At 37.1% G+C, this 27,236-nt stretch overlaps 1 protein-coding gene across 1 annotated transcript in view; it reads left to right on the top strand.

Moving 5' to 3' along the window:
• Positions 1-22,873, top strand: part of GRAMD2B (GRAM domain containing 2B) — a 45,706-nt gene extending 22,833 nt beyond the window's left edge. The window contains exons 2-14 of the mRNA XM_081320284.1: positions 473-595; positions 3,446-3,533; positions 5,755-5,821; positions 8,253-8,356; positions 10,094-10,189; positions 10,692-10,763; positions 11,278-11,349; positions 13,373-13,484; positions 13,674-13,796; positions 14,851-14,938; positions 15,707-15,811; positions 20,359-20,452; positions 21,848-22,873. Coding sequence (XP_081176410.1) covers positions 473-595; positions 3,446-3,533; positions 5,755-5,821; positions 8,253-8,356; positions 10,094-10,189; positions 10,692-10,763; positions 11,278-11,349; positions 13,373-13,484; positions 13,674-13,796; positions 14,851-14,938; positions 15,707-15,811; positions 20,359-20,452; positions 21,848-21,889 — 1,186 coding nt within the window. The 3' untranslated portion in view covers positions 21,890-22,873. The remainder of the gene's footprint in view (positions 1-472; positions 596-3,445; positions 3,534-5,754; positions 5,822-8,252; positions 8,357-10,093; positions 10,190-10,691; positions 10,764-11,277; positions 11,350-13,372; positions 13,485-13,673; positions 13,797-14,850; positions 14,939-15,706; positions 15,812-20,358; positions 20,453-21,847) is intronic.
• The last annotated feature ends 4,363 nt before the right edge of the window (positions 22,874-27,236 follow it).

The following is a 27,236-nucleotide window of genomic DNA, read 5'->3' on the forward strand; positions in this document are numbered from 1 at the left end:
ATCAGAAAGAAAAACCATAGAAGAAGAAGCTTTTTCAATGAGACATTTTTAAAAAACCCACAAGTTTTATTAGTTTTTCAAATTACAGCTTATATACTTAGAAAGCATCATGATACCTGGGTAGTCATCAATTGAATAACAGAGTTTTCAATACATAGTTCAGGTTACATTATCATAGTATCCTTCTCTATTTCCCTCAACATTCAATACAATGTATTTAAACTAACAAATTTCTAGGAATAACATAGTCAATTAAAGAAGATTTTCTCAATCCAATTTCAATAAGGTAGATCTATATCCTGCTGTTAAATTTTGTCTAATTTTGATGTTAATTATAGTATCCAAGTTTAACCTTTAACATCCCAAATAGTATTCACAACCCAAAGTTCCCTTATCTTAAATTGTAATTTAAGTTTTGAGACTATTGCTTTATATTTTTTTAGCCCTGACAAATGATATTACTTTCTTACAGTTCAGAAAATGAAAATGGAACAGAAGAAAAGAAGAAATCTGGAAAACCAGGCTTTGGAGTGCCACAAATTTCATTTAATGAGGCTGACTATTTTGAAGATCAGAAAAAAGTTGCAATTGCACGGTAATGAACTAGATTCAACTGAAATCAACTAGATGGAACGTTTAGAGTAGATGAATGGTTAAATCTCTATTAAAGAAAAATGACAACATATTTTGTGAATGTTGGAGACCTTTGAATTCATCCACATATATCGGATAAACTTTGAACCAGTTTCTCCCGCTTCTGTAAGACCTAGTTTTCTCTTTTGTATCTGTCTTTCCCAGTGGCTGGCTTCCCAGCCCAATAGGGAGGGAGCAAGAACATCTGTGCAAGTCCAACCACCACATCTCTGTGTGTGCCTGACTAATTTGCAGATGCCAAGCACTTCCTTTGAAAGTGCAGAAGGGCTGGAAGTACTTTAAGCTAATCTGGGTGCAATTACACATTTCTCCTAATTGTTCATAGGTTCTTGCTCTTCTTGTTTCTAGAACATCTGGTTTTAATTCTTTGAATGACATATATTTGGAATTGTGAATAGTCCTGTATAGAAGTGCATGGATTCCTCTTCTCTTTCTTAAAGCAGCAAAACATTACTGTTGGAAAATGAAATGAAGCCATTTGAAACTTGAAAGAAATGTTGGGATTTTGCTGGTTTCCCAAATAATAATTCTGCAGAAAAATTACATGAAGAGAGCAATTCCCAGGTCTCAGAGGCTAAGTAGCACATTTTTAGAGCTTGACATTGGCTCGCTCACAAAATGGCTGCATGGAGCTCTACTGTAATAGCCCCTTATCCTTTTTTATTTTCTAAGAATGCCTCTTGATCTACAATCAACTTCAAGAGCATTTTTGGAAATAAAGATGATGCAACATTTTTCAATCTTAAAACAACCGTAAAATTTAAGTTAGATGATACATGGAGCTTGGTGAGAGCCAAGAATACTACTTTTGTAGTCATAATTTAGATCTCAGTAGATATGTGCAATTTCTTCACTTTGTTCTATCATAAACTGATTCAAGATTCCATGCTGGTCCAATCCAATAACAAGCATTTGCCCTTATTGCATTTTTCTTATTGCATATATGAACACATTATGCATTCCACTAAGTCAGGGGTAGGCAACCTTGGCTCTTTTATGACTCGTGGACTTCAACTCCCAGAATTCCTGAATCAGCCATGCTGACTCAGGAATCCTGGGAGTTGAAGTCCACGAGTCATAAAAGAGCCAAGGTTGCCTACCCCTGCACTAAGTATTTGTCTCGTATTTTGTTTGCCCATATATTACAATGCCGTTTATATTTCCTTCCTTTTTCCTATCTTTTGGTATATCCCTATAATTATCCCTTGGAGTAATTATGTGTAATTTTTTTTCTTCTCTGTTTGACATAAGTACCCAGCTGTGCGTTGGGGCAGAACTGAAGTTTTTGCCATTGTAAAAATTTGAAAAGATGGGACTATTCTCCACTAATTAGAGGTTAGGAAAGGATTTAGTCAAATGAAATTAGAAGAATGTTGCCTGTGAGAAGAGTAGACTTTTCAGTCACATTCTTGGCTGTGTCAAAATGTTCAGTCGTCTTAAGATACTGCACAGTATTAGGCTTGTGCAAAACTTCAAAGAGGTGCTTTGCTGTGTTGAAGATTCATACAAAGCATACCCCTGCAAAGTAGTGGGCTCTCCTCACTTGTGAAAGCAAAAAGATGGAGTTGCTTCACTTCTGCTGCTCCAAAGTCTCTTTGACAACCTTTTGTGACGGTAGCCAGAAGATCTTTGTGACTGAACAGTACACCGAAGGCTGTAAAATGATGCAGAACACTTCAAAAAAAAAGGAAAATCTGTCATTACTGCACATTATCAAGTTCAGTTGTGTTGGTCTATAATGCACAGTACTTTGTAGAGGCAAATTTGAATACTCACATTTTCTTAACCTCCAAAGATGTGATATTTAGCTTCCAGAATTTTCAGTAATGGCCAAGTTGGATTGGGAACTCAAGGAACTGAATTCCAGGTAGGAAATAGCAATAGCACTTAGGCTTATATACCACTTCATAGTATATGAAGTACACTATGTATCAGTGGTGCAATTCAAATATGTGAACAACCAGTTCTCTATGTGAATGCCGCTTCCAGAAGTCCATTCTGGGCCTGGGCAACAAAAAATTAGCTACAGGTTCTGCCAAACTGGTGCGAACTGGCTGAATCCCACCACTGCTATGTATCCATAGTATAAACCACTCTGTAAGTGGTTTACAGAGTCAGCATATTGCCCCTAACAATCTGGGTCCTCATTTTACTGACAGAAGGATGGAAGGCTGAGTCAACCTTGAGCCAGTCAGTATTCCTGGAGTGAGCAGTGAGATAGCCTGCAATACTGCATTCTAATCACTGTGCCACCATGGCTCTATGCTGATATAGGTATCATTATACTATCATATGGACCTTTTACGATGTGTGAGATACATGAATGAATAACCAGATAGTAAGCATAGTTTAAGGTCCAGGTAATCCTCGATTTACAACCTCATTTGGGACCAGAATTTCCATCGTAAGCCATTATGGTTGTAAGTTGAGTGGTCCAATTTTATGAGTGTTTTTTCAGTGGTTGTTAAGCCTCTGGTCCTATGCAGCCAGGGAAGGCTGTAGAGCACGGGTGTCAAACTCGATCGCATCGTGTGACATGTCGTGACGTATCGCGACATTTTTGCCTGTGCAGAGCTGGGGTGGGCATGGCCTGCACATGACGCTTCTGGCCCACGGGCCACCAGTTTGACACCCCTGCTGTAGAGCATTGAAGTAGCAAAGCCACAATTGTTTCTTAAGTATCTTTAAGGGCATGCTTTACTCGGAAATTCATTCAACTTGGCTGAATCTTTTAATGTGAAAAAATCTATTTTTTTATGAAATAAGAATAATGTAATGGGATTTCCCTTAGGTCAAAGACAATTGTGGATAATAGTTTCTTGACGTTAGATGGCAAGAATGACTCCAAAGCTGAAAGGAAGAAGCATACCTCAAACCAGGTACTGAGAAATACTGATCTGTTTGATATATGAAATGTTAAAGACCCTGGCTGTGGCAGAACAACAAAAGTACTGTACAACATCAGGCTGGAATAGTATGTTGGTGTTGAAATACCACTTTTTCCCATCTTCCCCATAGCTCTGATTTACTAAATAAGGGGCCATATTTGGAATCTTTCAGAACTGGTCCTTAGAGGCATTAGAATTCATAATCCTCTGAATTAGTTCACATATTAAGCCAAAGTATGTTTTGTTTAACAATTAAATCAATAGTTTGATACAGGGGTGCTAAGTATAACCTGCTTGGTCTGGTTCACATGGACCAGTTCATCCTTCCTCCTCTTCTCTCATTCTCCCTTTGTGTCCCACATTCTCCACCTTGTCTTGATTCCAGGCAATAGTACACAATGATGCTAATTCAAGACAGCTGTCCCCATGGTGAAAGAAAGGCAGCAGCAGCTGCTGCTGCTCACTTGACTTTTGAGCAGGCAGGCTGGATATGGAAAAAGATTGTGCTATGTAAGGGAGGAGAGGAACAACTGGGCTCTTCAGCCTCCCCCTGTGCATTCCACAAGAGCTATTTCAAGGATTTGCACTGTTTTAATAGAGACCAACATGGATCTGGTTCAGATTTTCCATGCCACCTGATAATGGCAATTATACAGTATATCCCAAGATATTTGGCTCTATGTGTTGGTGCTATTGGAAGAATGATGATGAAAGATGCAGGCTGTTTTGTACTCTTACTCTTTATTAAAGTTAGGTTAAAACAGGGCTCTGTTGCATTCGTACTGCATTAGTATCAATGTTTGTGCTTTGGTAGCCGTTAGTGCTACATGGCTTTGCATAATTAAAGTGTTGTCTAGATTACCTGTGACACAGATATTGAACACAATACAGACAGGGACTTGTAATGCAGTATGGATAGGCTTAGTCAACACTGTTGATTTGTTTAAGAGACAACTATAGGCAGGTTGTATGTGCTTACAACCAAGAACAGGTCAAGGATCTGCTGCTGTCCCATTGTTAAATTAAAATATGTTTTTGAATTAGCAGGTTGTGTGAAGCCAACCAGCCATTACAGTTCATACACCATCATTTGTTTGTTTGTTTGTTTGTTTAAATATGTAATCCTAAGCAAGGGTAGTTTGTTAGGCAAACTATGGCTTGCAACAGTCAGATGGTGATGACAGGAATTCAAAGAAGGGAGACAGTTGGGCACAGATGTATTCAGCATTTACCTTTCCCCAAGTAGTACCTGCTATACTGTATAAAGAGTTGCTTATGGTATGAAACTATGGTGCCTGAGGTTTGGGGCAACCCATAGTTCTTGAAGGAAAGAATGCATTTCTACAAACATATACCAAACAAGCCTACGCTACTCCTAACACGTCAGTATGCATATGATAAAGGCTCTGTTCACAATTTATCAAAACACAATTCTGCCTAGTTTTGATATACCTGGATTGAGCTTCACTGAATAAGCCTCAGTTGACTAGGTTTACTCAATATGGCAAGCAGTTAATCATGGCCAATAAAACACAATGACTGCTTTACCAATATGCTAACCAAAAGCAAAATAAATTCATCTGATGCTGACTGTATCCATATATAACTAAGCCCAGAATCTTCAAATAATTAAAGTACTTAATAACTTTATTGATTCTGATCCTCTTGGAATAATGAACCACTTGAGGAACTATGATAGTATGTCTTGCTGTGCTCTTAGCAGAGAAGAAAGACTAAGATGCCTTATGCCCTTAGGCATAGTTTGTTGGGTGTGTAAGCTTTATGCACAAACACTGCGCCAACCCCAGAAAATAATTGTGATCAAAATAATTCTACATAATACACACAGAGATGAATTTCTTTTGAATATATAATCTATCTTTCCAGCCTGGTTCCCATTGACTGGAACAAACTTATATTTGCAGACTATCAGATTCTGATCCTGATTGGTGCAGGGAGGAAGTCAAAAAAAGTCAAAGTGGCAACTGCAAATAAATATCTATGCCCTGCCCTTTTTTATGTGAAGAATTATTTTTTCATTCTGTTTTTAAGAAGTAAAACACTTGGTATGGTACAGTTCCAGTCCTTTCCATCTGCTGATGAAAAAGTATTCCCAGGATTTAATAATAAAGTAGGCTACAAGGGCAAGGACAGTTGAAATAACATAGCAGTAACCAAATTCTGGTTTGTTTGTTTCTTTGTTTTGCTTTAGTTTAAGGCAAATGCTCATTTTCACAAGCTGTTTCTGGATATCCCAATTGATGAACCCTTGAGACAAAGTAAGCAGAATGCCATTTTTTACATTATGTTTCACTTTTGTAAGTCATGTTTTCTACAGGTAATCCTTGTTTGGTAATTGTTTTGGATAGCCACCATTCACAAATATAACAGCAATAAACAGTAATAAAAAAATTCATTTTCCAACCAATGCAGCTTTTAGGACAGCAAAAAGCCTTCAGTGCAAAACTGTTTAACGTCTGGTCAGTTTCCGGCAGAAGCTGCCAGTCTGCAGGAGGTTTCTAATTCGCTAATTAAGGTCACAGATCTGAGTTTATTAACTTATCTTAGCATTTTTTAGGATCATGCTCTTCTGCGGAGAAAAACAACTCAATAAAGGATAGCTTGTTAAACAAGCTCTGCCAGACGGCAAAAAGGGAAGAAAAAAATGGGTCATCCACAGGACACAGTATAAGAGAACTTTAAATAAGAAGGCAGCACTCAGTGATATTTACAGCTCTCTCTCCCTCTTTCTCTTTCTCTGTCAGTGATTCTCTTAGCAACCATTTTACCAGAACCAACTATTGTCCCTAAGCAAGGGATACTTGGGCTATTTTTCCCACAACTTATGATATTAGGGTTATCGAGAGTTTTGCTTATGCATGGTATAGTAGCTTCCTTTTTTGATACACATATACACACAATACAGTTCTGGTTCATAGCACATTATTTATTTATTTATTTATTTATTTAGATTTATATACCGCCCTTTCCCGAAGGACTCAGGGCGGTTTACAGGGCATTTAAAAGAGAGTCAATACAAACGTTAAAACAAATTAAAAAAGATTAAATAAAACCCTGAGAACAATAAAAAACCCAATTAAAATTAAAATTAAAAAATTCTCAGCCTGGGCCAGAGAGCTCGAAGAGCCAGGTCTTCAGGTCCCGGCGGAATGAACGGAGGTTGGGGGCAGTCCTAAGCTCCGCAGGCAGCTGGTTCCACAGGGCAGGCGCACCCACTGAGAAGGCCCTACCCCTGGGTGTTACCCGCCGGCAATCTTTAACCGGCGGCACCCTGAGAAGACCCTCCCTGTGGGAGCGCACTGGACGAAGGGAGCTTGATGCTGGCAGCAGGTGTTCCCTCAAATATCCCGTACCCTCGCCATTTAGGGCTTTATAGGTCATCACCAGCACCTTGAATCTCACCCGAAGGGCAACCGGAAGCCAATGCAGCTCGCGGAGTAGAGGTGTTACATGGGAGTATCGGGAGACCCCCATCACGACTCGCGCGGCTGCATTCTGCACCAGCTGAAGCCTCCAGGTGGTCCTCAAGGGCAGCCCCATGTAGAGAGCATTGCAGTAGTCTAAACAGGAGGTCACGAGCGCATGAGTGACTGTGCGTAGGGCATCTCGGTCCAGGTAGGGTCGCAACTGGCGCACCAGGCGAACCTGGGCAAAAGCCCCCCTGGTCACGGCTCCTATATGGTCTTCAAAAGTGAGCTGCGAATCCAGGAGGACGCCCAAGTTGCGAGCCCTATCAACGGGGGGTAACACCTCACCCCCCATCGTTAGAGATGGAATAGTCTGGTTGACCCAAGATGCCAGTATGCACAGCCACTCAGTCTTGGCAGGATTGAGACGAAGCCTGTTTCTCCCCATCCAGACCCGGACCGCCTCCAGGCAACGGGACATCACGGCGAGGGCATCGCTGGGTTGGTTTGGGGTGGAGAAAAAAAGTTGGGTATCATCAGCGTACTGATGATACCCCACCCCAAAACCACGAATGATCTTGCCCAGCGGCTTCATATAGATGTTGAACAGGAGGGGCGAGAGAACCGACCCCTGAGGAACTCCACAAACAAGAGACCTCGGGGCGGACCTCTGCCCTCCCGTCAACACTGACTGCGAGCGGCCCAGGAGATAGGAGGAGAACCACCGCAAAACAGTGCCTCCCACTCCCAACCCCCTGAGACATTATAATTGTGAGTTTGCTTTCTCATATAAAATCCCAGTACATGAGGTCCCAGGTATACCTCATTTAGTGACTGACTCATTTAGCAACTATTCACAGTTGCAACAGTGATGAAAAGAGTAGTTTTGTGACAAATCCTCACATGTATGACTTTTACAGGTCTGTAAAACAAAAGAAAATTATAATAAAAGCATAAACAGAGTCCTGGTTTCACAGTGACTGCTTCACTTAACATCCAAATTGCTGGTCCAGTTGTTGCTAAATGAGACTACTGGTAATTACTATTGAATAGCTCTTTCTAGTCAATATTTATATATCAAAATATAGATTCTGAGACAATTAGAATATTTTTCCAGACTTTTTAATCTTTGGAAGGGGTTTTCCCCTCTCAGATATACCTTTAAATTTGCAATATTTGTTTTAAGAAAATTATTTTAGATGTATAGTGTGTGTTAGGTACATTGCCTAACCAGGCTGTACATATTCCCAGTTAGATAACATTACTCATGTGATCTTTGTAGATTTCACCTGTGCCTTACAGAAAGAAATTGTGTACCAAGGGAGACTATATGTATCGAAGAACTGGATTTGCTTCCATTCCAAAGTCTTTGGCAAAGATACCAAGGTAAATAAATATAATAAATATAACATATTTAAATAAATAAAAAATGAATATAGTATATTGGCCATGCAGCCAAAGATAGCCAGGAAAATGATTGAAGCTTGGGAATCAGGCATCTTGTCAGTTAACAGGAATTCTGAATTAACATCAGCTTATCAAATACTTAGGAGCTGAGGGCTTGGCAGCAGAAGAAAATGATAGCCAATCGCCAGCCATCAACACACCAGTCAGCTAATAGGAAGGCACCACATAAACATAACTCACAGAACAGCCCAAAGCATGTATTCCAGTAGAGAGAAATTCCCTGAAGATGGGCTTCAGCATGAGTCTAAAAGCTAGGAAGATTGAATCTCTGGTCCTGGTGACCGACCCAAACTTGATCTTGCATCATTATCCTGGGACATGTATATTTGCCTTCATTCGTAAATAAATATAGTCTATGGTTTGTTAAAGTCCATTATACATGCCGAATCTCATAGGTACACAGTTGATACTTGCAAATGTTAATGCTACATTGCAGGGGTCCCCAACCCATTGGGAACTGGGCCTGCAGAGGTGGTGGGTGAGCACGCATACATGCACACACAAAGCTGCATTAATGAAAGCAGTGTGCACGCGCATGCAAAACCTCTCCTCCCCAACCTCCACCTCCGCCGGTGTGCTGACCTGAAAAGTTTGTGGGCCACTGCTATCTGGCATATGCACTATAAAAGTAGAAAATCAGACAACTTTGTAGCATGTGAGTGATTCAAAGGATTACAGTGAAATTGTTTCTATTGGCTATTTGACCAATATTTTCAATAGTAAATTCCCACTTTGTAGAGGCAAAACCCTAAGAAAGCAACAGGCTTTACTTCATTCATAATTTGAATTTCACTAGCACTGGAATAGGATGCAGCTTAAGATGTTCAGCCTGAACTCCAGCTATAATGTGTGTTTCTTGCTTTGTAACAAACTAGAGTTAAATTCTGCCTTAGCATTATGTGAAGATGCAATTTGTAACTTTAGTTGTAAGCAAATCGCAGTTTCTCCTGTGTGATTTTATTCTCAGAGAAATGCTCAGCTTAATTGCATTTTTAAAATCCTTTCCTTCACGGCAAGTTTTTGAACTATTTATTTGGTTACAACATTGTCAGGAAGAAAACAAATACATGGAGTGCTTCCCAGCTGGATATAACCAAAATGAGATTTAGCTGAATATTTTGCAGCATTAGAAAACTGCTTAATTATATAGAATTTTCCCAGTCATTCCTCTTTTTTTGACATTTTTAATCAATCTGCCTCCATTTCCTAATGATTAGCATTGTTGTAACTATTTTTGGGTGAAATAGAGGTCAGAACACAATGTAGAGGAACTGCATGTGTTAAAAACATGTTTTGTGTATTTTTAAATGATAAATACAAAAACAGGCAATGCATATCCAAAGTAGTTTGCAGGCCTCTTGCATTCATCACAGATGGAAACATAAAAGTTTTAAGCCCCCTGAAAATAACATCCATCTATTTTACATGTTTTATTATTTTTGTCTTTTCATAATATAGGCATCAAATTGGCACTCAGATTAGCTTAAATCTAAAAAGATAGCTATCTGGCTTTATCTGAAAGTATCTAGGCACAGCAGAAATTACATTAAAAACACCAGTATTCACTTCTTTGCATAGGCTCTGCTGCATAACCATCAATATTGTTGGTTAAATTGACATCTTCATCTTCTAATAACCATTATGCTTTCATTTTAGATTAGTATACCTGTGTTATCTGTAACACTAATAAAGAAGACTAAAACTGCCCTTTTAGTGCCAAATGCTCTCATTATAACTACAGTCTCAGATAGGGTAAGTTCACATTTACTACATTATTTTGTTATGGTGGTTGTTTGTATTTCTGTACTCCTGGGAGTATAATTTGGGAATAAAAATCTGAGGACTATATGAACTAGAAATCTTATATTTCTGTTTTACAGTTATTCTCTTATGTTCTGCGCTCCATCAAGATAGCATTCCCAAATATGGGACGTGGTACTGAATATGATTACATAATAAATAAAGAGAAAGCATTCTTAATATAACATGTTGAAGCAGATCTTGCTCAGGCAAAATGTGCTAACTTGATGAAAGTCTTGGCATAAACTAACAGTCCAGAGAGCCTCTCATAAACTTTAATTATGAAAGGCAGATTATTAAAAGTCAGCTGAGTACACGGGATTGCATGTGCTATGTAGATTCCTCAGATCCTTAAGTAATAATTAATGGAATATACTTTAGTAAGAATAATAAAGGCAAGCTCTACCAGTCTTCCTTGGTTTTAAATGATATTTGTTGGTGGTTTTCTTCACAGCACATGTTCGTCTCTTTTCTGTCCAGAGACACTGCTTACAAATTGTTAAAATCTGTTTGCGGTCATCTAGAGGTAAGTAAAACTTTCTTCAGATCCATAAGTCATACTGTCAGTGCAAGCAAAAGTCAATGGAATGGAAAGGAATGGAATGGAATGGAATGGAATGGAATGGAATGGAATAGAATATAGAATAGAATAGAATAATAGAATAGAATAGAATAGAATAGAATAGAATAGAATAGAATAGAATAGAATAGAATAGAATAGAATAGAATAGAATAGAATAGAATAGAATAGAATAGAACAGAATAGAATAGAATAGTTCTTTATTGGACAAGGGTCATTAGACACACAAGGAATTTGTCCCCAGTGCATAAACTCTCAGTATATAGGCAAGCAACAAAGTTAGATAGTCATAAGATACTAATAGGGGTAGGTAATAGGAAAAATGGTTACTTTTTCAGCACCATGTCATAATCCTGAACAGTAGCTAAGCAAGTTCTCTACCTGTATATCTGTGACTATTCTTAGTATTACTTAATTAATCCTAGTCCAACTGTGTAATTTTTAAAATTGCACATTTCAGGATGGCAACAGTCCTAATCCTTCTCCCCTAGAAAGTAGTTTCAGAGCTGATCGGCCTACAACGTTACCCCTGGTAAGTTTATTTTTGAACAGAAAAGCATTTATAGTGCAGAACTACATTAGAATTAGCTTTTTTATAAAGTAAAAAAAATATTTTATTAATTTTATTTATGTACTAGAATTTCTATAGTTTCTGAAGGCTCTGAGTAGCTTACGTCCTGCCATGGAAATTTAATTACTATCATAAAATGTCAGCAGACATCTACTGGGTATCTTATTCAGGATAGGTAGATGAACTTTCATTGTCCCCAAACATTTTCTGAATATCCATATCTTCAAAACTCTTTGGAAATACAACAGAGAAGAAGTGGTGTGGACAACCAGAGGCAAGCTGTCCCACAGAAAGAGACCATGAATGAGATCTCCCAGTTACTGGATTCCTATAGACGGCATTCCCTTGATGGAAAGACCCTTAATAAAATTTCTCTCCCAGCTTTTATTGCATTGGCAAATTCAACATGAGAAGGTGGTGGTTTCAAAGATAGTGAAGTGCTGAGCCGTGAAGAGCATGTTACAATATTCAGCCATGAGATGACAAAAGCATGAATTGTTTTTATTTTTTATGTGTTAGATTTCTATGCCATTTACCAAGGTGACTCTATTACCATATAGGTAAAGGTAAAGGTTCCCCCGCACGTGCGTGCTAGTCGTTTCCGACTCTAGGGGCCGGTGCTCATCTCCGTTTCAAAGCCGAAGAGCCAGCGCTTGTCCAAGGACGTCTCTGTGGTCATGTGGCCGGCATGACTAGACGCCAAAGGCGCACGGAATGCTGTTACCTTCCCACCGTAGTGGTCGCTATTTTTCTACTTGCATTTTTACGTGCTTTCTAACTGCTAGGTTGGCAGAAGCTGGGACGAGTAACAGGCGCTCACTCTGTTACGCGGCACTCAGGATTCAACCCGCCAAACTGCCAACCATCTGATCGACAAGCGCAGTGTCCTAACCCACTGAGCCACCGCGTCCCTTTACTATTACCATATACAATACCTCAAAAAAGGGCACAACTAGAGTACATGATGTAATTCTCCTCCTAACATGTACTAAAACTAAAGTCTACTTTACCAAAGGCATGAAATTTGCCCTATATCATCTGTATGCATATACATATCCACACACATAAATATATATATAGTTAGGCCCCCCGAGTCAAAACTGATATATAATGATTCTTCCAAGCTGAGTTCTTCATTGTTTGCGTATCATAGACAGAATCTTGTCAAACTAAGCACTCAACTATCAGCATCTACCATACATTCAGAGAACTATTAGGGATAGGCTATTTTTACCCTGCTTTCTCTCAACGCAATCTCTGGACTGAGTTGTCTCTTATTCCTCTGGAATGCACCCTCTGCCACCTGAGAATCCAGCTATTACATTCCATCACAGAAACAATAAGATTAAGTAACATCTGTACAGTTCTTCAAGCTCTAATATTCTTTCCTATCAATTTGCAAAGATACAAAAGAAATTATATTATCTGCAAACTAAATTACTTGAAATAGCATGGCTTGATGAAAATTAATTGCTGACCTTTATGCACCTGGAAGCTTAGTCTTCCATCCACCGTCTTAATGTTCTACCCATTAGGCTAAGATACACTTTGGCTGCAATTGCAGAAACAAGACTGCACAATATTTCAGGCTGAAAGCCGCCTTCAGCTTTGATTGATATGCTGGAGGACACACAAGAATAGATAGGATTGGGGGGGAGGGGGGAAAACTAAACAAATATAATTAAAATTCAAATAATTAAATGTATTACATTTAATGTATTTTAATTAAAAGAATGTACATTTTTATTTATAACATTAAACATAAGATGGTCCTGAAGCCTCAAGTTGTTGTATCCCTATTGTATATATGTAACTAACAGAAAGCCTCACTGTGTTTTATGGAACATGTCTGAGTAGACATATATAGGTTTGTACTGAGAACATTCTTATTGTCGTTGTTTTCAACTTTGAGGGTACAAAGGAAAATAACAAATTGGTATTTAATATTTAACTGGCATTTCTGATACATTCTGATACTTTCCAGGATTTCAATCATGATTTCTCTGAATTGGATGGCATCATACAGAGACGTAGACAGGAGATGGAAGAATCCAGCAGCACTGGTTCTCAAAGTCCAGAATTGGAACACTTTCAAGGTTTGCATTTAAAAAATTGTTTCTCGACTATCCTACAACTTTTTAGTCTAGACATTTGAAACACTTCAGCAAAGACGGAGAGGGCAAACATGGTTTAGATGTAGCAAAGTACTTCACTGGCTTTTATTGGTCTCAAAACTGTTCAAGTGGCCTACACTTGCTTTTAGTATGTTTCTTCTTCTCCAACAGATCACCATGAGTCTGATAACCAGTCTCATTTCAAAAGTTCCAAGACAGAAATGAGAGATGTCCATAAAAATGTACAGTCTAAATGTAGACGTGATGACCAAATCAGGAATCTTTCAGGAAACAGTACGTAAATCTTGTATTTCTTTGGTTTGTCCCATAACTGTGCCTGGAATTGTACAGTTTCTTTTTTGTCAGATATTGATTGGCTCACTGCAGTCTCTCCATTGATGGATTGGTAGAAACATTTCTGATTTGACTGAAACTGGAGATTCTGCCTACAGGGTGCAATTCAAATTTCGTATCTGCTGATCTTCTTGGCAATAGCTGTTGGTTTTTTGTTGTTGTCGTTTTTGCTGCTTTATTATTTCCAGTGCTTCCCTTGATCTTCCTTGTTTCTAGGTGGTGTTTCTTGATTGGGTATACTTTGGCAATCTTGTTTTTCATTTTCTTTCTTTTTCATCTGTTCTAGCTTGCTTGCATCTGATCTTAGCATGCTGATGTTATTTTTCCAATCTAATGTTTATTTATTATTAGTGGTGGGGGGTCAAGTATTTTGATATGTCAGGTCGTTATTTAATTCAGCTTTTGAAATACAGTTCTCTAGATTGAAAAGAAATGATAAGGTATGTGTATCTAAATGAAACATGTAGGGGAAAGGCAAGAATAAGGCATTGGGGAAAGGATGCCTAATTTATAGCTGTGGGAATAACAAAAGGACTGTGACTTCCTATGTAGTTTTCCAATTTCCTTTAGTTTATAGCAGGGAGTCTGCATATGCCTGCAGATCAATTTCTTAATCACAGATTGTAGCCTTGAGTATTTTTGGAATTCCTTTCTTTGCCTCATTATTCTGAACATATTTCCATTCAGATCAGTTTACATTTTAGCATGCATCTCCCATATGGTGAGAGAACCTAATCTGGCTGATATATTAATCATATATTTAAGCTATAAATTTTAATCAAGGCTTTCTGAGCTTTAAAAGTGTCCAGTTTTACCATTTCATGCTGTACAATAGACAAAACTAGTTAATCTTCATTAATTAACATTAAATTACAACTTACATTAACAGACTTATTTAATGTATTTCATAGGTGGGAAGAAAAAGAACAGTCAATTTGAATCTCCATGTTATTCTGCATTTCTAGTCTCCCACTGTTGTATTTTTATCTCATAGTTTCTTCAGGAATCCTCGGATCTTTTGACAGAATGAATTTTCAATTATTTGTGTCGGTGACTCACGTACTCATTGTTTATGCGATTCTGTAAGTGTGTTGAACCATTTCCTCAAATTACAAAGCTAAGCATAGGGCTGAGAGCATCTTTCCTGGGATATATTTTCTGAAGGTTGGATATACGGCAGCTAAATAAATGGTTTCTGAATTTCTTTTACTTGCTTGCCGCACACAAATAAAGATCTGAATAAGTTCCACTGTAAATGTTTCCACTGGGGAAAATGGAGGGAGAAAAATGCAATCTCTCTAAATTACTCTGAGTTGTGTTATACGGATAACAAGCTTATGTCGTTTCCAAAAGCATTTTGTCAGACTCCTGAAAGTAACTGAAAAGAAGATTGATGGATATTTTCAAGGTTTATGGGCAAAGCAGACCAGGCAGCAACATTGCAAATCAAGTAGCAGATAAGGGGACTTGTAAAGCAGGGCAAATTTCTGAAGAAACCCTGTTGAATCAGGCAAGAAGATGGGTCAGGCTATTTACTGCTGGAACAGACAAGAGCTCAGCTCACTAACATTTGCTCTTCTTGTTGGTCCCACAAGGGCTTTCTCTTTCTCTTTCCCTATTGAGGCTCTTCTTAAGAAGCAGTATCTCCAAGCTCCTTCTGAATGTCTGATTGCACAGATGAGCTGGGCTAAGTCGGCACAGGATTTGACAAAGCACGGTTAACATTACCTAATTTAGTGTAACGGGAGCTTTGATACTGTAATAGGTTTTCTATATTACAAATGAGTTTATCTTATGTGGGCAGTCATCTGTTTATGTTCTTTTTTTTTTCTTCTACATCTCTCTTGCAGTGTTTTTGTCCTCATATGTTCCACATTCTATTTGCGATATAAAGTTCATCATTTGGAAGAACAACTTGTATCCATGGCTTCTACTGTGGATCCACATATGAATGAGTAAGGGTTACTCTTTGTTGAAATGCAGCGTCCTTTGTATTCTTTTCTATCGATTAATCTTCACCATCCTTCCTGACTTTAGGGTGAGCATAGTATAGAAACTCCACCCCCACTTTTTTTTCCAAATAAACTTAAAAACAAGAAAGATGATGTGGACTAGCTGAGAATCTGATTGGTCTAATATCCACTCCTCACAGTGGCCAGATACAAGCAGGACACGAAAACTTGAGAAATATACTGCATTGATTCTAGAGATAAGGCATTTGAATAATAGATTTTCCAAGAAATCCTTGGGGAGAAGATTTTATCAAAAATCTGAAAGTCCAAGCATGTAATATCTCACTGATCAGCCATATTGACATTCTTGCTGTCATTCTGACCTTTTTCTGGTGCCCGTATTTATTCTTCTTTAAACAGGCTTGCTCTTTTTTAACAGTTATTTATTCATATTTATTTGACTTACATAGCCACATACATGACTCTAGGCAGCTTAGATTTTAAAAATACATAGTATAAAAACACACAGCAGCCAAGCATAAAAAATGTAACTCAACAAATTCAAGATACAGTGAGCTGTATCTCACAAGGCCCCTATCCACCTAGCTAGTGTCCTGCTTTTGCTATTTCAACACATTTATTATTTTTATTGTTAATTGGAAAGCTATTAAAATAGGCTGCTTAGTCTGTTTTTGCACCTTACGCTGTATTTTTATATTACCTTTATAGGAAACTGGCTTTTTGTTTATCATTTTTTGAAATAAGCCTTTTTCCATATACAAGCAGTCTGAGACTTATGATCTTTCTAAGTTATAACAGATCCACACACACACACCAGATTCAGAGTTCCACCAACACAGGCTTACATGATCACATTTTGAGCACTCACAATCATTCTGCATTTATGACCATTTGCAACATTCCATGGTCACAAGACCCCAATTTATGATATATATATATTTTTGCCAGAAACTAATGTTTACTTCCAGTTTCTGTCGAAAATGCCCATTGGAAACAAGGGGTTCGCTTGGTGGTGTTCACTTAAAAATTGCCATGTTCACTGTGCAATCACTGCATTCACTTAACAACTGCTGCAAAAAGGCTATAAAATCAGTTGGGGTCACTTGTTGACCCACTTAACAATTAGTATAACATACAATCATAATTATGGGCTTAATTACAATCGTAAATTGAAGACTATCTGTAATATTTATTTATTTATTTGTTTAGTTGCTTCACTCAGCTAGGACTCTGTGTAGCAAACAACACAACCAGTAGACAACAGTCAGAGCCATAATATAAAGTCCAAACTAATTAAAGTTAAATGCAAAAGAGGCACCAGGTGTTCTGTTCCAGCCTACGACCAGTCCTGTTTGAATGTCAGGGACAACCCCTTTTTATAGTCAACAGGCTGGAAAAAACCCAACCAATTGTATTTATAAAGAAATCAAAAGTTCAAACGAATTAAACCAAAAGTTCAAACAAGAGCTAAACAGCAATAACAGACCAGGACTCTAGCAGAAGATCTTCAAACGGTTGCCTTCAGCAACCAGCACCTCCCACACCTTCCCCTTTTATCAGCAGTCCCAAGGCATTGCCTTCTCTTTGTCTCACCGAGTTGCCTCATTGCCTTTCTCTGTTCTGCTCTGCTGGATTGCCTCCTGCTCCTAGCGTCCCTGAATAGATCCAGCTGTGAATCCTCTATGTCTAATACCTCGTGCTCACACGGCTGAGTCTGATGAGGAACATGACGGGAGGGGCCAGGCTGAGAGTCCTGCAGTGCATCAGAGCCTCCCTCTGACACCAAAGGCTCTCCAAACCCCTCCTCCTCTTCAGAATCATCAGACTCAGCTGCCAGTATCACAGGCTGATGCTGAATCACAACACCAGGACTAACTAGAGCAGGGGTGTCAAATTGCCGGCCCATGGGCCAGACACATCACACGGAAACTGCACCCACCCCATTGCCACCCCATTCCGATACATCACACGATGTCACGTGATGTTGCGAGTATGACATGTCTGAACAAGAGGATCCATGCTTATTGGAATAATACTAATCTGCGTCTTGAATGTAAAAAAGGTACATTTCTAGGGTAATGTATTTCAGGGAGTAAGATCCACCACCACTGAAAAGTCCCAGCCCAGACCTTGCAGAATGAGGAGACCCTTAATAGGCCCTCTGTAAATGATTGTCCTAGTGTGGCAGATTATATCTTGCCTGGTCTAATATAGCATAGCACTGCAGATGACTTTTTTCACCTTTATATTAACTATTTTAATCCATCCAAGAATGGTTTTAATAGTCATACCATCATTGATTCTCACTTTCACATTCAAAACTTTGAGGAATCAGGGTGTCCTTTTGTACAAACAACTGATGGTAGCTGTGGCCCATTAAGGCCTTTGCACATGTGCATCTAATGTGTCAGTTGTTCCCTTTTCTAGATTGGGAGCCCCTTCAGACAGTCACTCATGCCTGGATCACGTTGTGATTGGATTACTGTAATGTAAAAATTTAGCAGGTGAATACTTTTCTAGCATAAAGACAGATACTCTTTACTGAATTTCTGCAAAAATGTCTGCTACTGAAGTTATAAGATCAGAGTTTGTAAAGAATCTAATTGTCCCCCGACTGTGTAAATATACTGTGTAATGTTTTACACAGTGTTTCAGTGCTTTAATGTAATGCTAACAAACCCTTTAGTGTAATGCTAACAAACCCTATGCAAAAAGAAAAAACCCCCAAAGCTCATAATAACCAAAGTAAATGTATGTTAAATTTCCATTTTCAGGCTGATATTTCCGTGCAACAGCTTCAATATTAATATAAATTAATATTCACATTCTTATAAATGACACCTTCAAGCAATTATTTTCAAGCTCCACTCTTAACAGCCCTGGTGTATTCCTAAAAAGATAAATTTAAAACTTTATTGTAGTCACAGACCAAAATACAATGGAACAGCTGTATAGAACCCATAATTTACTACAAAAATCACTATTAATAGGAACTTTAATATCCACTGAAATGCTCTGTTGTTTACATTGGTGCCTCGAGTAATAAGTGGAGTAGAAAAACTTGGCAATTTGATGTTTAGGTCTTGCTTATCCAAAAAATAACAAGTATAAAATTATCTAGGAATAATGGGTTCTTACAATTATCTTTCTAAAAGTTACAATAATACAGGGCATATGCTAGAGTTTCAGTGGCATCTCAGCCAGAAGACCAGATGTTTGTGAATCTGCCTCCCACTGCTTATGAAGAAAGAGTATTAAGATGGTAAATGTAAACATTCTGTGATAATAAGAGAGAGTTTGTTGCTCAAAGTATTTGCTGGCTTAGAACTAGGGTCAAAATTGCCAGCCACAATTTTTGTCCAATTTTTAACATCTTCTATTATTTGGTGGTACAGTCTTTGGTTACTTATAGCCAGTTCTTTGAACATCTTTACATTTCCAAGATGATGTAAAAGTATCAGTGAGTATTAAGGCAGTGAGATCCTGTGAATACAAAGTCAAATTCAGATGGCCTATATCTGCTTCAGTAAAGCAGCTTCTGTATGAAAGACCACAGTGAAGATACAGCTGGGCACTTAAAACAGTTTTCTCAAAAATGTGGAACAGATAGTCTCATAAGTAGTCAATTACATCTGCATTACATAACCCCTGAGCTATGAGTTTAACAATAAATGTATTAATTCAATAAGGGTGTAACTGATCCTTTTGGCTTCAAAAAAATGACATGATAGCTGCAATCCACTTTTGGCCATTTCGAATAGCATAAGCAATATGCTTATTTTTACACTAATTTGTTGAATGAAAAATCACACCCGGTTGTTTAAAGCACTTGCTCTACAAATGCTGTTTATTAACTGCACATGAGCTGTATTTTATTAATTTTTTAGAGAAAATCATAATCTTTGTTTTACCAAATGTATTTGCAACTGGCAGTCTCTACAGTAAAGAATTCGGGTTTGTAATGGCCTCTCTTTTCCCTTGATCTAACAAGAATTTCTGCACTGACACTATGCCTGTGAAGACAGCAGCAGAAATGCTATTTTAGTTAAAAATGCAACTATATATTATTTTAACTTGATTAATTATGTGCCCTTAAGTCAGTGTTGACTTTTAATAACCTCATAGATAGATTTTTTTTCTGGGATGATTTTCCTCTTATTGGGTCTTTCAATAGTATTTTAATTTATAAAAGGCAAATATAAGCAGAACAAGGATACATCCTTGTTTAATTCAATTCTTAGTGAACTATTCTTGATATAGTTGTATGAATTGTCCCTAACCTTTTTCTCCTCTTTAAGTGGCCCTATATCATTCAAGAATATGTCAAGATCAGAACAAATATGACATGAACATACATTACTGATAGGTATCTTGTATCATGAAGTTGCTATACTCAGTGTGCATCAGCGTACAGGAATAAACTTGTCTTTTCTGCTATGTTCCAGTTTTGTTATGTAATTAGATTTTTAATTTATTCCATCTGTAATTATACACTGTCTCACTTTCTCAACCCATATTCTCTATTTCAGACATCCAATACAAGGTGGTTGGGGATATCACCAAAAATTTGATGTTGACAGTCTGTATGCTGAGATAACATCTAATCTTATCAAACTGGAAAAGGTAATTGGAAAGAATTGCTAAACTACAGAAAGCAAAAATTGTTTCATAGCTATGTAGAAGATATTTTGGTAGGGGTAGCTTGCCTAAAAAGCCACATAATGAAGAATGCTAATAAAGCTTTCTAAGATAAATTCTATTAAATTTAAGAAAATTTCCTAGAAGTTTCTCCTCCCCCATTGCTAAGCTTGTAAGCCGCCCTGAGTCTTCGGAGAAGGGCGGGATATAAATGGAATTAAAATAAAATAAAAATAAATTGTCTCAATTAGGCAAAAATCTACCCACAAAAATAAAATTCTTTGAAATTTTGTCTGTCCCCATACTGTATACCAGTGATGGCGAATTAATGTGATGTGTGTCAAAGGTGACACTCCACTCCAGCATTCCCCGACACCGAACAACAACTCTTCTTGCTAGCAGCCCTGTTCTCATTCAATTTTCAGAGGCTATGGAGTCTGCGTAAAAATGGAATAATAATAATAATAATAACAATAATAATAATAATAATAATAATAATAATAATAATAATAATAATAATAATAATATGATGATGATGATGATGATGATGATGATGATGATGATGATGATAAAGTTGGAAGGGACCTTGGAAGTCATCTAGTCCAACCCCTTGCTCAGGCAAGAAACCCCATACTATTTCAGGCAAATGGCTGTCCAGTCTCTTCTCTTTGTGGGGAGGGGGAGAATGACATTCCAACAGAGTCAAATTAAATAATTTTTTATATGCCATCCCCAAAGGTTGTGCCATCACTGCTGAATACCAATAAAATTCTGATACCAGAAACAGTAATTCTTCTTCACAGACTTGAAAACATCCAGTTAAAGCATTTTAGGCCTCTTCAGTTAATCTGCTTTTCAGGTCAGCTCATATATAGTCCTACTTGCATGATGTCTCTTCCTGTGCTATAGACTTATATGAGCATCTACTGGGCAACCTAAGAAGCCATACAATTCATTGCATTTTTTTGTAATGAAGTCACTTTTCTCCAAAAGTTGCAATAAGGCACCTTGTCCATAGACATACATTATACTAAGACAATCCCAGAGAGGAGTAAGGACTTTTGGTCTAAGGGGTAGGCAACCTTGGCTTTTTTATGACTTGTGGACTTCAGCATGGCTGGTTCAGGAATTCTGGGTAATGAAGTCCACAAGTCATAAAAGAGCCAAAGTTGCCTACCCCTGGTCTAAATCATTGCTGTAGAATTAATAGGCTAGACATAATAGTTTTTAAAATGTAATCCTCGATGAATTTACGTGGTTTGAGCCCCACTGAAAGAAAGTATGCCATTTTAGGTATGATGCCTATTGAACAGTTCATTTCTTGTCCTGTAGCAGCTAGTTTTATCTATATAATGTGTTCTGTATTTTTTTCCCTCCAAGATACAAAGCAATTTACAGAAGCTACTTGAAGACAGTAAGTGAACTGCCTGTTGCCTTTGGATTACTTCATTCGCACTTCATTTTTTCTCTAGATAAGCAACTCTGAAGATAATATCAGGCTTAGCCAATCAAGTTATGTGTACTTGAACTCAGTACAAATTCACAGCTCTTGTGCAATAGCATCTGTTTTCTCAGAAGACAATCCATTTCCTTGTCTACACTGGTATATGATGAATAACAGAGGATCCATCTGAGACATTATTATTGTGATCCTGACTAATTCTGCCGACTGCCAGCAGTTCAATTCTGAATGGCTCAAGGTTGACCCACCCTTCCATCCTTCCGCAGTTGTTAAAATGAGGACCCAGACTGTTGGGGGCAATATGCTGATCCTGTAAACTTCTTAGAGAAGGCTCTAAAGCACTGTGAAGCAATATATAAGTCTAACTGCTATTGCTATTATATTGCTTAAACATAGCATAATTTCATTCTGAACTACTGTATTTTAGACAATATGAATATATACAATTTGCTGTGCAACTATGTCTGGAAAACTTTATAGCTTGTATATGCTTGTATCTGAAACATTCTAGTTTCCTTCTTTTTTTTTTTCCTACCCAGACAGGAAGGAAAGTTTTGAACATATCCAGAATGGCATTAGCTGGACTCTATAAATTTAATTTTGTGAATTAGGTAGCCTTTTGATTTGATCATGCTCTTTCTGGTTGGATCTGGCGTGTTTCTACAGAATTGCCAAATCGAATCTGTGCTGCATGCTCATCTGCAATTAAGTATATGTTCCTGTTTTACACAGGATCATGAATGCACACATGCATGTACACCTATACCCACCAAAGCCTTCATTGGTAAAGTTTTCTATCATGTCCAGGTACAATTAAAGCACATCAGAGGATTTTTACAATCAAAGTTTAACAATCCTAATTCCATAAAGTTGTGTCAGACCAAGTTAGTAACATGGTGAGTCATGTGAAATTAATCTGTGTGTGTGTGTGTGTCTGTGTGTGTGTGTGTGTGTGTGTGTGTGTGTGTGTGTGTGTGTGTGTGTGTTTCAATGATTGTTGACTCCTGTCAACTGCCTGGACTCTCCCAGCAGTTTTCTTGACAAAGTTTCTGAAGTGCTTTGCAGCCTTCCTAGACTGAAAGAGAGAGATAGTTCCACGGTCATACAGTTGGCTTTGTGCCTAAGGTGGGACTAGAACTCATGGTCTCTTGGCTTCTAGCCCAGTGCCTTAACCACTATACCAAACTGCCTATATTTAGATCTTAGTTAGTCATTATTTTAGAATTATGTTGGTTTTAGTGGGTCACTGATATAATCATTTGGATAAGTTATAGCCCTATTTTCTCCTGGAGTTTAAATATAGCCCAATAAATGGGTTGATTTAGATGGCCTGAAATCTGTGCATTCCTATTCCAGTTATGCCACTGATGTAATGTTTTTAGATAAAACAGCATAGTCATCTGCAAAACTAAAATGGAAGATCAGATTCTAATATAGACTTCATTACAGGAATCTGGATTATTCCAACCAAACCAATTGATAAAACTTGTAAATGTGAAACACTTTAAGTTAATTATAAGCCAGGGGTTTTTACTTTATCAAACTCCTTATTTTTCCTTTTATTTTCAATATACTGTATATCTTACCGTATTTAGGTACTGCAATCTGTCATATTTGTATTAGAATTTTCCTTTCATTCATTCTTATGGAAAGATGGCTAATTCATGAGTTCAGCATCTCAAAACAAGTGCAATATTAGTCCGTAGCATTTTAATATAAAGCCATGATCTTTTCCATTAGAATATCCTTAACTTCTGCTATACAGATAGTCCATGATTTACGACCACAATTGAGCCCAAAATTTATGTTGCTAACTGAGACATTTACTAAGTGAGTTTGGCCCCATTTTATGATCTTTCTTGCCAGTTAACTGAATCATTGCAGTTGTTAAGTTAGTAACACAGTTGTGAAGTAAAACTGGCTTCCCCATTGACTTTGCTTTTCAGAAGGTCACCAAAGGTGATCACATGACCTCAGGGCGCTGTAACCATCATAAATATGAATCAGTTGCCAAGCATCCAAATTTTGATTACATGACCATGGGTATCCTGCAGCAGTTGTGTGGGAAAACGGTCATCAGACACTTTTTTCAGTACCGTTGTGACTTTGAACAGTCACTAAATGAACTCTTGCAAGTTGCTACCTGTATAAGAGAAATATCTGTCAAATATGACAGATTTGACTCTTTACCTCTCAAATGAGTTGGATCATATTAATGCTATTTAAAATATACCATATCTGTAAATAACCAGCATTCTGTTTATATAGCAGAGATGTTACTTGTTTCATTTCTATGAAATGTAATTTATATATTTAAAATAAACTATTTCTGAATGTACAATGAATTCATTTTTTTTTTACAATGTACCTTGATCAGAGGTCAGTTTTTTATAGTGGGATTCAAAGGGAGCAGTTTCAGTACAGCAGTGGGAAGAACTATGAAACAAGTTATAAAATACATGTCAAGCTATGGTTTGAAAGAGAACTGCTGTAAAATGTTTTACAGATAGTATACAACTCCATCAATACTTGCCAAAGTACATAAATCATAAATAATAAATGTGGGAAATGCCACAAAAAAGGAACATATCAGGAGGGCATGCCCCAAAAAAGTACTGGAAAAAATATACCTAATTACTTAGAATTTGGGGGGGTGAGATTTAAAGTGGAACCACTATTTCATTTATTAGGTATAATTCCAGAACCTATCAAAGACATACCATAATATATTAAGATACTTGTTCATAATTGTGAGGCTTAACTTTGCACAAGGAAGGGGGAAGACAGAAATTAAATAACTTTTATTATTTTTAGGAGTGTTTTATTATTAGTTTAAACATATATAAATAATAATATAGTAAAGCTTTGACATTAAACTCAAAAATTCATACTTTTTGATATCATAAAAACAATATATCCTTATAATGTCATATTGATAGCATTTGCACAACCTGAATAATTATGTGCTTATTAACAGATAATATCTTTTTGAAATTATATCTTTGTTTAAAATAAAATAAAAGAATTGTAACAAGGTATAATAACAAAAACAACAAATTATTATTATTATTATTATTATTATTATTATTATTATTATTATTATTATTATTATTATTAATTATTATTATTATTATTATTATTATTATTATTATTATTATTATTATTATTCCAGACTTTTTAGAAGAGGAAAATATAGGTCTTCATGGGTCTATATTTGTATATCTGTATTTGTAACTTCATTGTTAAATATAGGCTTTTTAATGGGGGGGGGAAGAGAAAAGGGAAAAAAAACATGTAATGGAGCTAGACAACTTTGCCCAATGTACTCCAGAGAAAACAGCTGGGAAGATACAGCTTCTTTAAGCAAATTCTGTGCCCTGAAAGGGGATAAAAAGGAGGGAAATTGGTCAGGCACAGGACACTGTATGAGAGAACTTTGTCTGAATGAGGCAGCAACAACCAGTGATTTTTGAAGCCCTGTCTCTTAATCACGTGGTTCGCTTAGCAACCAAAACCAAATGACATCACTAAACAAGGACTATCTTTATTTCTTTGCACTTCAACCTATAGGTCAATGCTGTCATCTTCAAAGTCAATGGCCCAGTAGCTAACTGTCTATGCACAACCTAGAGTGAAAAATATCATTTCATTCAATAGCAGTATAAAATATATCAAACTTTGAATAGGTTTTTTTCCATGTGAGGAACCATGGACAATCACCCTGGGTGTCATAATTATCACTATAAAAATATGCTTAGAGCATTAAGATTCTTGCATTACTTAGAAAAATGTCTAACTGTCAGACTGGCTTTGATTCTTGTCATGCTTGGTAAAATCTCAGAAGCTTGAAGCATGACTGCTAAACAATTTCTAATAGCTTCAGATGTTTATTTTGTCCCCTATTACCAGCCAAAGCAGAATAAAGGTGGACAGAACAGAGCTGAGTTTACTTAATCGGAGTACTTGTGTCAGAATTTAACTTTTCATGGCATATTAAGATTTTTAAAAAGTTGAATCATAGAAACATACTGTAGTATAAGTAAAGAATGGTGAACAGCTTTTCCTATCTTAGCAATACAATATACCTTTCACTTGACCAAACTTTATCAAGCTGATACAAGTTGACTGGACAGCCCTTGAATTGTTTGTAGATTTCCAATATACCCGTTATTCTTTCCTAAGGAAATCAAGGCTCTGGGAGTAAATCATTCCCTTTCTCCTACATGGCAGGATTCCAATAAAGCTAAACTAAAATGGAAGCAAACAGATTAGGTAAGCCTGTATTTGCAAAATGTGTACGCTGTTAACAATCATTATACACTTAACATATAGGCGTTGCATATTAAAGAATTTCAGAGCTTTAGCAGAAGCAAACACACCCTCCTATAAGCCTTCTCTTTCCTAAGATCTACCAGGTGAGTTATACTATAAGAACTCTTGAGGTTCGCAGCCAATATTAGCTATTGATTATTCTTGAAATACCCTTTGGTGAAGATTACCACACGTCCTTATCACCATCATATTGCTTCTTGATTACCTACCAACCACTGCCTCTTGTCCTTTTCAGTGTTCTCACTATTCATGACTTGTTAGATCAATCTTAATTATCACAATGATTTCATATGATTCTGAAAGCCAGATTTGTCTGCTGAAGTTAATATACAGGAATTCTTTGTTATGCCCATGCAAACTATGTCTATATCTGACCTCAGGTATATTTTTAGTTCAAGCACTTACAGTTGCTCCGTTTCATTGTGTTAATTATTAATTTATAAACTATTTTCTGTCTACTGTATATTCAAGGAAGCAGCCAAACATACTGTATTGGTTACAAACAACTTTTTGGGTTGCAAGTAGCAGATTGTTAATGCAAAAAAACAACAACGTTAGACCTCATAATATGAAATTGTTCTGTAGAGCATTTATGTGAAATTCATATAAATGCAAATATAGAAGAATACTGCAAAGGTGCAGTATTCAAATCAGTATTTGACTGCAGTATTCGAATTCACTGCAAAGCTGCCGTCAAAGTATCAAAGGAATACTGATCCATTGGTTACTTTATGGTGTCTGGACTCCCTCACCCTCTGCATGGCAAATTGTTATCGCTTTGCTATTTCAGAGTCTTATCAGGAAAATTAGATACAGATATGTTTACTTTGGCCTTTGCCCGGAGAAAAGAAATATAATCTCCAAACAGCCTTGTTAGTTTGTGATAGCAAAGATTTTTAGGATTACTGAGGACCAAAGTACTTGTGACTATTTTTTTTAATAACTATAGAAGCATTGACAGTGGCCAATATGAGG

This window comes from Vipera berus (genome assembly GCF_964194415.1).
Source record: "Vipera berus genome assembly, chromosome: 2".
Lineage (NCBI taxonomy): Eukaryota > Metazoa > Chordata > Lepidosauria > Squamata > Viperidae > Vipera > Vipera berus.